This window comes from Phodopus roborovskii, unplaced genomic scaffold, assembly GCF_943737965.1.
Source record: "Phodopus roborovskii unplaced genomic scaffold, PHOROB, whole genome shotgun sequence".
In the NCBI taxonomy this organism is placed as follows: Eukaryota; Metazoa; Chordata; class Mammalia; order Rodentia; family Cricetidae; genus Phodopus; species Phodopus roborovskii.
Genome location: NW_026125943.1, coordinates 1,691 through 14,446, shown reverse-complemented (window position 1 = coordinate 14,446; position 12,756 = coordinate 1,691). Strand labels below are relative to the sequence as shown.

Sequence of the window (12,756 nt, the reverse complement as noted above, 5' to 3'; positions counted from 1 at the left end):
ATACTGTCTATTGTATTGTGATAATTTTTGTTCTATTACTATCTACTAAATTATTTTCTTTTATTCCAAAAGTGCTGCTAGACTCAAGAAAGGAGTTTTAGAATCTAACCACGAGATTGACCAGAAAGAAATGGACACATAGTACTTGCTTACTAGAGTATTAGGTCATTTAAAAACCTTGGGAAGTCCCACGCTCTTACGTTAGCACTTTTATCTGGTATTAAAATGGACACAACTTATATCCCACAGTAAACCTTTTATATTTAAATTTGAAGACTGAATAACAGTCGAGAAGCTGATGTAAATGCTTGGTTTTGCAGACAATTAACATTTACTTGTGATTTTTTTCTCATTTTCTTTTCATACTTTGCTTTAAGGTTGCAAGCATGTAATTGTTCCTTAAAATATTTAAAGCCTAGGCACTGTGCCTAGAAAGTTGACAGTCTAACACAGTTCTGCTCTCAGTTAACAATTATGAATTCATCAGTGGAAAGAAATGATGAAAGATTATTATCTCTGCTAGCTTTCCTGACAGAAAGCCACTGGGGCATAGAATTGGGTGCTTGTTAAGGTGGGATGCTCCCTCATTGGGTCAAGAGCGACAGCAGGAAAAGACATGCAGGGCTGGGAGATATGAGTTGCAATTCCTGCTCTGTACAGGCTTTTCGGCTCTTTCTGAACCTCAGTTTCTTCCTTTGGATATCGGAGGTCTTATTAATTGTGCCGTGCCTACCAAGCAGGAATGCTATATGGATTAAAATGAAATAATGTATTTGAAAGTACCTTGCAAATTGAAAAGCACTCCCCATTTATTATTAAAACATTCAGTGGGTACTATTCTCGTGGCTGCCCAGCTTGCTTAGGTTTCACTCAAGGAAAATTTATGAACACTAAAGCATCATTCTCAGGAATGTTTTGTGTGCACAAAACAGCCATAGTTTAGCACCTATTACTATTAATGTTCCCTTGTTTCTCTCTAACACAATTTAGACAGACTCCTATGCATTGCAATCTTTTAGGAAGTCTAGTTCTAGCAGAAACACCACTCTTTCTTGCCAAACTACTGTACTAAATAATTATGCAATCACTGTTGCCAATAACCTTGAAGAAAAATACTATTGTTTATAGCAGTGCTACTAAAAGTGGATGGCTGATTTCCTGAACTTCCAGGACTCTAAACCACTGCAATTTAATTTAATTAAAATGAAGACTAGGCAGAATACATTATTACATATTGATAATATATGCAGACACAGGCAGACATAGGGAATTATTTTGACAAAATTCACATAATGGATGCAGATCAGAGGCTCTGAACAAGCCAGTTTGTCAAATTAAATACACCATCTTTAGAATTTTAACAGCACCATGTACTTAACAATAGTGATTTTTTTATATTGTTTTGCAAGCCATAGAGTTGGGAAGGAAACTAAATAAAATACAATGATTTCCAGACATCATACTTTATTTAGAGTCAGGGAATGAAACACTAAGGCCAAATCATTTCAAATGCTCACATGGAGTTTTCGGCAGGGCAGTGTTGTCCATGAATCAGACAACAAATTCTTTAAGCTGGATGAACTAGTGATTGTGGCTTTTGTAGTGAACCATAGGATGAGTTGTACTCTTCTTCTACTTGATCAATAGTGTACTTGAACTAATAAATCTTATTACTTGTCACCAATACTTCTTTTAGTAAGAAGTCTGCATAACCCTTATTAGTAATTTATTCACTCATGTATTATACCAGCTGCGAAGTCTATTTCATTGCAGAAATTGATAGGATAGCTTAGGATTTTAAATGTCGCCATTCCCTTTTGGTTGTCTTTCAATACTTTATTCTTCTTTTGTGACATTCTGGTCCTTAGATATGATACCAATTCCCCACAGATGAGCTACATGAGAAGCAAGATTGCCACATTTCAAACTTATCAGCATTTCAGCTTAGGTATTCCTCATCACTTCAAATTCAGCTTGCTTAAATTTGGACTCCTCTTAATCCATCATCCTGAAATAGGTGCACCAGAGATTGAGAGTTAATTGCTATGAGAAGGAACAAGAGTTAAGGCCTTCTTGGCCATAGTCTTAATAAGAATCCTTGCTATAAGTAGAACATTATAAACGATGGCTAAGGCTTATATCAATTTCCTATTGTTACTGTGAAAAGCGTCACACACTGAAAGGACTCAAATAAAATAGTTGAAGCCTTCATGGGTCTCAAATGGGTCTCAATGAACAAAATCCAAGGTGTTAGAAGAACTGAGCTAACATCCATAGACTTTAAGGGTACATTTCATTTGTCTTTTTTAGCTAGCTATTAGTGGCCACTCATAGTCCTTGTTTTGTAGTTTCCATGTCTATTCTTCAAAATTGTCACTGTTTATCTGTCTCTCAGTATCATTATTACATAGTTATATCTTCCTATAACTCTGATCTCTCCATCCATCTCTCTCTTCCATTTTCAAGGTCTTGTTGATACTATGGGACCAAGGCGAAGTTGTACAATCTCTGACCATAATTTCAAAACTAATCAGCAACTTAAAATTTTCTGTAATGTTAATTCTCTTTTTCTCATGCAGAATAATATACTCAGAGTTGATAGGTAGACATTTTAGCTCCATTAAGAGTTTTGCATTTACTCCATTCATTCTTCAGTTGAGGGGCATCTAGGTTGCTTCCAGGTTCTGGCTATTACACAGTAATGCTGCTATGAACATAGGTGAACAGATGTACTTATTGTATGAATTTGCATCTTTTGGGTATATGTTTAATAGTGGAATTTCTGGAATTTGAGGTAGAATACTTTCCACTTTCCTGAGGAAACGCCATACTGATTTCCAAATTGGCTGTACAAGTTTGCACTTGCACCAGTAATGGAGGAGTGCGCCCCTTTCTCCACATCCTTACCAACATAAACTGTCTTTGGTATTTTTGATTTAAGCCATTATGAAAGGGGTTAGATGGTATCTCAGAGTTGTTTTGATTTGCATTTCCCTGGTGGCTAAGGATGTTGATCACTTTAAGTGTCTTTCAGCCATTTTAGATTCTTCTATTGAGAATTCTCTATTTAGTTCTGTACTCCACATTTTAATTGTATTATTTAGTGTTTTGGTAACTAGCTTCTTGAGTTCTTTGTATAGTTTGGAAATCAGCCCTCTTTCGGACGTGGGCTTGGTGATTATCTTTTCCCATTCTGTGGGCTGCCATTTTGTCTTGTTAACTGTGTCCTTTGCCTTACACAATGGAATCCCGAAATTTGCACAGAAATTGATGGAACTAGAAAAAACTATCCTGTGTGAGGTTACCCAGTCACAAAAAGACAAACATGGTATTTACTCACTCATATATGGATTTTAGATATAAAGCAAATGATTAGCAGTCTACAGTTCACACCGCCAGAGAAGCTAGGAAACAAGGAGGACCCTAAGAAGGGGAAAGGCACAAGACCTTCAGAGCAAATTGGAAGCATGAGGGAGGGGGTTGGGAGTTAGGAGAAAGAAAAAGAGAGAAGAGAAGGGGAGAGGTGGGCATGAGGGAGCAGGAAGATTGAGACAGGGAAAGAATAGAGGAGAACAAGAAAAGAGATACCATAAGAGAGGGAGCCGTTATAGATTTAAGGAGAAATCTGGCACTAGGGAAATGCCCAGATCCATAAGGATGAACCCAACTAACAATCTAAGCAATAGTGGAGAGGCTACCTTTAATGCCCTTCCACAATAATGATATTGATGGACTAACTTATATGCCATCCTAGAGCCTTTGGCTAGTAGCTGATGGAAGCAGAAGCAGACACAGCTAAACAATAGCCAAACTCCTGGAATCCAGTTACAAAGAGGCAGGAGTGATGAGTAAAGGGGTCAAGACCAGGCTGGAGAAACCAATAGAATTAGCTGACCTGAATAAAGGGGAGCTCATGCACCCCAGAATGATAGCTGGGAAACCAGCATAGGACTGACCCAGACTCCCTGAATGTGGGTTTTAGTTAGGAGGACTATGGGGCCTCTGGTAGTGGATCAGTATTTATCCCTAGAATATGAATGGACTTTGGGAGCCCATCCCATATAGAGGGATACTTTCTCAGCTTTGACACATGGAGGAGGGCCTAGACCGTATCCCAATGATATGGCAGACTTTGAAGACTCCCCAAGGAAGGCCTCACCCTGCCTGGGGATCAGAAAGGGGATGGGCTGGGATTTAGTGGTGGGTGATAGGAGAGAATGGGAGGGCGAGGGAGCTGGGATTGACATGTAAAACAACCTTGTTTCAAATTTAAATTAAAAAGGAAAAAAAAGAGTTTTGAATTTAAAAGCTATCTGAGCAATGCCACAGAAAACACAGTTGTTACTATATGATAGAAATCTTTGTCTATCTCCAATAACAGCAGTACACTAATAAAGTATTGCTATGTTAGCAAGTAAATGTTTGTGCAGAGTATATTCAAAATGTTAACATACTGTCCAGATAATCACACACTTAATACCAATGCCTCCATACATTTGTCCCTTGAACTTTCTGGTGTGTGCTTTAGGGGTTAACAACCCTTAGTCAGAGTAGTTGATCCCCCAGTTTTATTATATTACTTATTCATATGCTTTACCATTATTGAAATATCTTGGTCTCTGTGATGGAAGGAGCATTTACTTGTTCTAGGGATAAACACCCCACCCCCTTGGTGATCCAGTCCAGAGTGGTCAGCCCTGAAACCATATACACAAACAAAAAAATTGACTTAGAAAAATTGTATTGATTTGCACTGTTTGACTGCACAGTAATAATGAAAGAAAAAGAGACTATTAACTTGAGAGTAGGCACATGGTAGGGGCTTGAGTGTGGGTAGCTAGGAGGGACTAGATAGAAGAAAGAGAGGAGCGAGTGTGATCTAATTATATTTTAATTAAACATATTACAATTATTGTAAGGAAAAAACACAAATAACAGGCTAGTATAAGTCATGAATCTATTTAAGTTATAGATATGTTAATGTATATTATAGATGCAATTTATAAATGTAAGACAAACCAGGGTTTTCCTTTAATAAAGATTCTTTTTTTTTTTTTTACTTATTTACTAACCTTTTTCTAAACAAATGAGTGTAAAATGTGTTAAAATGTGGTGATGTGGTGAACACTAAAAATAAACATTCACCTGTTTTCTTTCTGAAGCTAAGAAAAAGTAGATGGAGATAAAGGATATGCAGTAAATAAAGTCTTTTTAGCCACCAGTCTTTAGCTAACAGGGACATTTCCTACAAGTCAAATAATCCATATTTTAGCTTAAGCAATATTTGTGCAATTATTTTGAATCTTTGCCAGTTTTCTTGCTCCACTCTAAACTTTTTTCCTTAAGTATACAAGGAACCATTGTCTTACCTTACACTTTAGATATTTCTAAGGCTTTTCATTGCCCATTGCTTTTATTATTGTAACTAGCCATACAAAAGAACCGATAACATTATTTTACTTAAAATTTTTGAAATTACATTTACAAATTTATGTCCTTCCCTTTCCTCCTGAAACCTTCCAGATGGCATTTTATTTAATGCTGTTTTACAGTTAGAGTGACAAACAGATGAACAATAGGAATGAAGAAATCATCATTAGAGTCTACACATTTTTTTTTTTTTGCTTATATATGTGGTTTACATCTTTCCTTAATTATAGATAAATGTATTAGTGGATCCATCACTGAGAATGATTAATTACAAGAAAGAAGGTTTAGAATATTTAGTAATGCAGGTATTTTAAGAGAAGAAATACAATTCAGGTATAAAATGAGGTTGGTAATACGATGTAGCCAGAAGCTATAGTGATTTTCAGTCACTATACAGTAAAATGCTTACTGTGAAAGCACGAGGACCTGCGTGCAGTCATCTAACTACACATACAAAGTCTAGTGCTATAATCATAATACTGGGAAGCAGAAATGGGGGATGGGGGTTCCTGGAACTTGCTAGACAGCTGAACTAGCCAGATCAGTGAGTTATTGTTTGATTGATACTTACCAAGTGAAAGAAATCAAACTCAAAAAACTACTTATTGTATGGTGCTGTTAGTTTGAAAAATACAAATTAGGGAAACATAGGAAGATAGAAAAGAGATTAATTTATTTCAGGTACAGGGGAGAGAGGCGTGAAGAGTAAACTGTTGATATGTATGGAGTGGCTTTGTGGGGGTAATGACAACAATGTTTTGCATTTAGATATTGCTGATGATTATGTAACATTTTGAATTGTGCTAATTGTTTTCTGTAAAAGTAGGGAAGGTTTCATGGTATATCAATTGTGTTCCAGCAAAGCTGATGCTTTTTAAAAGTCAGATTTGGCTACATGTATATAAATCTTGTGAAGAAATAATGAAAATTATAATAGATCTTCATTAGTATGTTGGATAAATTTGTACATGTTACAGCTTAAAATAATTACCAGTGACAACACCAACAACTAATCTCTAAATCAAGCAGGGGTCTAAGGAGGTTCCTAAAGAATTGGAAGATAAAGAAATGTAAGAAATTTTGGGTTGTTCTGTCCCCTAAATCAAGCTAGTATCTGGGGTGGGAGATTATGGAACTTTGAGTATATATCAGTCATGGTCACAGAATGAACTAGGTAGAGCTTACTAAGAGTTGGACTGAAAGTGTGGGTAAAGCTGAAGTAAAAACCTAGAGTAGAAAACTATCAGACCTGCAGCACTGGGCAGTACTGGGAAGTCTGCACGTCTTATGGGAGCAAGGGAGAGAATGATGACACTGAAATCAAAGAGAACTAAGGAGTGGATGGCTACTCACCAGGAAAACAGTCGGAACCTAGCGGAGTCTGGCCTTGTAACTTTCTTATAATTTTTACACTCAAGAGGCCAGTAGGATAGTGGAAATTAGATTCATGGTACAGTTACAAGTTTTTCTATGCTATATATTTGCTGGCTGACATAATTTGATACTCTTTCTAATAGGAATCTGAATGCAAAATGAGTTAAGTCAGCGGAGTAGTAGCTGAAGACCTGAGAGAAAGGAAAAATTAGCATAGTAGTAGAGGTACACTCACTAATATGTAAGACTCAGTCTCTATTGGGGGAAGCAATGAAATCTTAAAGATGGGACTGGGGTGGTCCAAACCTGCCCATGTTCCTTTGTATTCTACTAAAGCCCAACATAGATAATATTGTTAGTCAAATAATATGAATCATAACTAGGCAGAGAAAAGACGCCAGATTTTTCATTTTCCACTGACAAAGGAAAAGAATTGGAAACACTATAGGCTAAAAAGAATATTGTTTTGCTGTGTAAAGTTCTATCGTGGTAAACACTTCCAAGGAAGGATGTGAAAACACTTCCTCCAGATATTTTGCTTCTAATCTGTCCTAAGATTTCTGGATAGTATTGTAATACTCTGTGTCAAGATTATAGGAAAACTAAAGTAAAGGGAAATAAAGATGATGTTTTTAATTTCACCTACTAAAGTAATAAGTTAATGGAGCCTAACCATCTTAGACACAAATGATAACAAGTAGAGATGCCTATATGTTAGAATTTTGTAGCTTCGAAGAGGAAATGACAGTCTAAATGTCAAATTCAAAAACAAGGCCTGCAGAACACCACACCAAAGGTCACTGTTAGAAGGAAACATTCAGTTCTGGAAAGAGTTATATGTTAGATATTGTGTGATTCTTGTAGTGTGTTGCTATCCTAAAAATAAAAATAATTTTTAAGCAAAAATATATCAAAATAGAATTCTAAAAAGGTCCAAAGTGGGTGTTTACATTAAAAAGAAAACCTTATTTCCTTACCTGGAAGAAAAATCAATAAATACTACAAATTCAAATTGATACACATCTAGTATTTTCTGCTTTGTAAGTAAAGTACTGCTATTTAAATAGAAACACTTCAACATACCCAAAGCTTCTGCCAGGCCCCATACTTTTTGTCCATAGATGTCTGTCTTGTTCCAAGCAAATGTGTAGACAAGATTAATTGCAGCAGGAAACCACTTCTGTGTGAGTCGCCCTTCCACAGCTACTGTGAGGTGTACTTTAATCATGCCCACAGGAATCGTTGAATGTGTCAAAAGGATCCGTAGCAAAGTTTTATACCCGGGTGTTCGACTGCTCAGGTAACTCAGCCTCACAAAGCTGGAAGGAATGGGGATTTCTTCCTGTACAACCTAAAATTGAAACACACACAACAACAACAAAAATTAGCTCTTCAGTGATCACAGGTAGAGGAAGCTGTTTTGTTTTCTGAGAAACAGACTAAAGGCCTATGAATAATGGGATCTACTGATGTCAAGTCACATGTTCGCAGGTTTTTATGAAACTGGGTAACTGAAGGTTTTGAATTTTCTATCAGATCTGAATGAGAATGAGAGATACAGCCAATGCAACAGATTACTCTCATCTTGTGCTGCCAGGAATGACTGTAAAGAAAAATTTTATTCTTTCAACAACGTTCCAAAAATTGCTTAGCAAGAATTGAGAAAGATCACACTGCTGAATGTCAAGCAATTGAGTGCTCTGGGCTCTATTAAGGGGTCTTATTTCTTATAAACACACACACACACACACACACACACACACACACACACACACACACACAGAGAGAGAGAGAGAGAGAGAGAGAGAGAGAGAGAGAGAGAGAGAACCTTGCTTTGTGTTATGTCACATATCTCAAATCCATTGCTTATTTAGGCTTGGCTTTCTGAGAGGAAGGGTTGCAGAAGCAGTCACAAAAAGTGATATGTAATGACAAATATTGTGGGAATTAATCTTTACTGAAGTCATCAAATTTGTTTACTTTGGAGCTTTGCAATGATCTGGTGGTCAAATATTTTTGACATGAACCAGATAATTCTTTTATTAACATAAATGAGTTAGTCTTGCCATTTAGCCTATATATAAGAACTGAAAAATCTATATTTCCACAAAAATCTATTCTATATATTCTTTGATTCCTTCCTATCCTTTCTAGAACACATCTATCACAGACATTTTCTTTCTTATTTTACATATCGATCCCATTTCCCTCCCCAAGAGCCCCCCTCCATCCCATCCCATTCCCCAACTACTCCACAGGGAGGGTGAGGCCTTCCAGGAAGGACCATCAGAATCTGTGAAGTCATTTGGACTAGGGCCTAGGCCCTCCCGCCTGTCTGTAGGTTAAGGGAGTATCCCTCCATGGGGAATGTGCTCCCAAAGTCCTTTCATGCAACAGGGACACATCCTGGTTCCACTGTCAGAGATCTCGTATACTGCCCAGGCCTTCTAATTGAGACCCACCTTCAGGGGGTTCTGAGTCGGTACAATGCTGATTTCCCAGCTATCAGTCTGCGGTCCATGATCACCCCCCCCTCCCCCCGCCTATTCAACTCAGCTGTCTCTGTGGGTCTCTGCAGCCTGGTCTAGACTTCTTTGCTAATCACTCCTCCCTCTCTGCAACTGGACTCCAGGAGTTCAGCTCAGTGTTTGGCTGAACTTCTGTCTGCATCAGCTACCAGTTGAGGGCTCTATGGTGGCATCTAAGTTAGTTATCAATCCCATTATCATGGAAGGACATGTAAGGTAGCCTCTCCACTGTTACTCATATTGTTAGTTGTGGTCATCCTTGTAGGTCTCTGGACATTTCTCTAGTGTTAGTTCTCTCAAACCTATGGTATGTCTTTTCTTGCTCTTGTCTATTCGTCCCTGTCAATCTTCCTGGTCCCTCATGTTTTCTTCTCCCCTCCTCTTCTCTCCTTCTATTTCCTCTGGTGGTCAAATTTTAATCATAGGGTTTTTTTTTCTTCACATTTTTCTTTGTGACTATGTACAAATGGCTGGGTATAAGTTTCTCCAACCTGGCACTATGACAGGAAAGAAAATTCTCACTAATTCCTCTGTAAATCTTATAGTAAACATTGGATTCAGAGTGAAAATGCCATTTAGCTTTGCAAATTAATTGCTATTACTTATTTGTTTATTACTGCAAATGGAGATAAATGTCAAAAACTGGTAACTAATACTAAATTCTGTATTTCATCATTTTCATTTTTCAAAACAAAATATTTGAGGAGGCCATTTCATGCATTATATTTAACCTCATGAGGATTGTGTGAGTATTTTTGGGTCCTGTTTCATTACTACCATAGAACTTTTATCCTTCAAATTCTTCATACTTGTATGTAAAATAGTCTATGGAATTGGCTGTTTAACACAAAGCAACACATACTTTAGTAGGTTTGAGGTATTTTGCTATTTCCAATTATCTGATCTCTCTTGTATACCCTTTTAGAAAAGATTTGTTTTATTTTTAATGGTGTGTGTGTGTGTGTGTGTGTGTGTGTGTGTGTGTGAGTGAAAATGCCCAAGGGGGCCAGAAGAGGTGGGGGATTACAAACAATTGTGGGTTATTAAGTATGGGTGCTTGGAATCAGACTTGTATCCGCAGGAAGAATAGAAAGTGTACTTAACTGCTGAGTCATCATTCCAGGCCCTCTTCAATATTCTTTGTCTAATATTTTCTCCTCTACACTGTATGTTTCACATTAAAATCATCCACTAGCTTTTTTCAGATTTTAATTGTAGTTAATGATAACACATTTGTTACCTTAGTATTTAATTTTCATTAGGAAACATAAATTCTAATTTTGAAAACCTTTGTGTTGAACAAAGATCTATACTTCCTGGTGATATCTGTTGAAGAATTAGTGTACCAGTTAGCTATGTTCCTTAGTTTCCTGTTTTTCTTATTTCCTAAGGAAAAGAGTTGGAATAGGCAAGACAGCCAACACTTTGAATTGTTTTTCCCAGAGTGGGTTACTTTTGTGTGAGGTATTCTTCAGCAAGAAGTTCTGAGAGTGTTGGGGCTGTTGTGATAGAATAAAGTCAATTCAATCTTGGAGTGTCCTTTAAGATTTTTAGGAGTACATTTCTTGATTTTTGGATTTGTAAGACTTAGAAGTTTATTTATGTGGCATCCACCTTGAAATATTATTAGAATATTTCTATAATATTGTCTGGGAATAGTACTATGACTGTCTAATGAATAATAATTCTCAGGAATGATAAACCATTAAGATCCTAACTATGAAGCTCAAATACTTGGAAGCAATGTTATGTAAAGTACACCCCCCCCCAGTCTTGAAAACCACCTTTAATAAACACAGCTAAACAAGAGCTTCCATGACTTCTGAGAACAATAACAGTAACTCCAACCTGCACAATGGAAGAAAAATTGATTTTTAAAGCAGCTTCAATTTCAGAACCACAAACACTCCAAGCTCATTGATTACACTGTTATCATTATTTTTAGGACACTGTGTTAATTAGGTCAAAGTTGATCATTTCTCTTGACAGCTAATTTATTTGCTATTTCATGGCCACTGATGGTGCCCTAATATCCTTGTCAATAATCTACTAGAAAGACTTCATTCAAATGCTTCTTCTTTAAAGTTAAAGGATCTATATTATAGAGACAACAGGAATGATGTAAAAAGAATTAGCCATAATACACTGCCAAACACCCTACAGACTATAACTTTAGACATGTGAAACCCAATATACCTACCTGAAGCTCAGGAACAATAGTTCCCCTTTCTGGACAGGACCCTCCAAATGATGTAAGTGGTGAAGGAAGCACAATAGGGTTTGGGCTGATGAAGTTGGAAATATCACAGGACGGTGTGTCTGCTACAGTTCTCTGCATGATTACTTTCTCTACCACAATAAACTGATTCCAGGGCAACCAGAGTGTTCTCTTTTCAGACAGGAAAGGTGATCGGTCAAAGAGTAAGACAACAGAGATACCGCCAGTGGCTACGAGGTCAAAGCTAAGAAATAAAATAAAGGAGGAGGAGAAGGAGGAAAACAAGAAAGAATAGGAAGATGGGGAGGAGAGCAGAAGAAGGAGAAACACTGTCAATGATATGAGCAGCCCAAATAAAACAATTTTTAAAATAAAAATAGGTCAATTATATCTTCCTTTCTTACTTTTATCCTTTTTTGTTTTCTGTTTTATAAATCTCCACTCACTTGATATTCATTTCATTGATTATTTCTTTTTATCATTCAGTAGACATTTGATATGGAATTTTGTACCAGTAGTTGATATTCACCAGATTTGAAATATCAATTTTAATATTGTCTTAAACAAAATCATTGCATGCATTTTTTGTAAAGCCAAATCTGACATTACTGCTTTACCTTGTATTAAGGATTACACAAGGATGAGTAGTTAATATTTTGCAGGATTTTAAATATGCATATTCTTCTTGAGAAATTTTATAAGTAACTATATATAGTATATAGACATATATATTTACACATGCATACATACATATATTCTTTATACATATGTGTAAAAGGAAAGATCCAATGGTTAAAAGTCTTGTTCAGTGTCAGAAATCAGTCAGTATCTCTAAGATAACTTTGGGAGAATTATACTAGGTGAAGTTTGCAGAGAAACTTGAACCAAACCATGCATGAGCTTCCTGCTCCTGACAACCATCTTCAGCTCCTGATTGTGCTTGAATTCCACATTTAGGATTTCTGATTCTGCTTGAATTGAAATCCTATTGTAAGACAGTTGGTAACTCATCCTACTCATCTCTGCCTCCAGCTCTTCTGCATCTCTGACAAAAGAAGAGTATCTTTTCTGTAAGCCAACTCTGTCTCACAACAGAAGTGGTCGCTGACAAGACTATTGTGTCAGAGCATAAAAGCCTCCGATTTCGTTTCATTCTGTACTGATGGTTCCACCTCAGTCCTTTTTTAAAGTATAACAATGTCTTTT

At 36.7% G+C, this 12,756-nt stretch overlaps 1 protein-coding gene across 1 annotated transcript in view; it reads right to left on the bottom strand.

Annotated features, from left to right (window-relative positions):
- Tenm1 (teneurin transmembrane protein 1) overlaps positions 1 to 11,794 on the bottom strand; it is a gene marked incomplete at its 5' end in the record, with an annotated part of 130,744 nt that extends 118,950 nt beyond the window's left edge. Inside the window, 2 exons of the mRNA XM_051179100.1 lie at positions 7,888 to 8,155; positions 11,533 to 11,794. Of these exons, the coding sequence (XP_051035057.1) occupies positions 7,888 to 8,155; positions 11,533 to 11,794 (530 nt within the window). The remainder of the gene's footprint in view (positions 1 to 7,887; positions 8,156 to 11,532) is intronic.
- Positions 11,795 to 12,756: the final 962 nt, after the last annotated feature.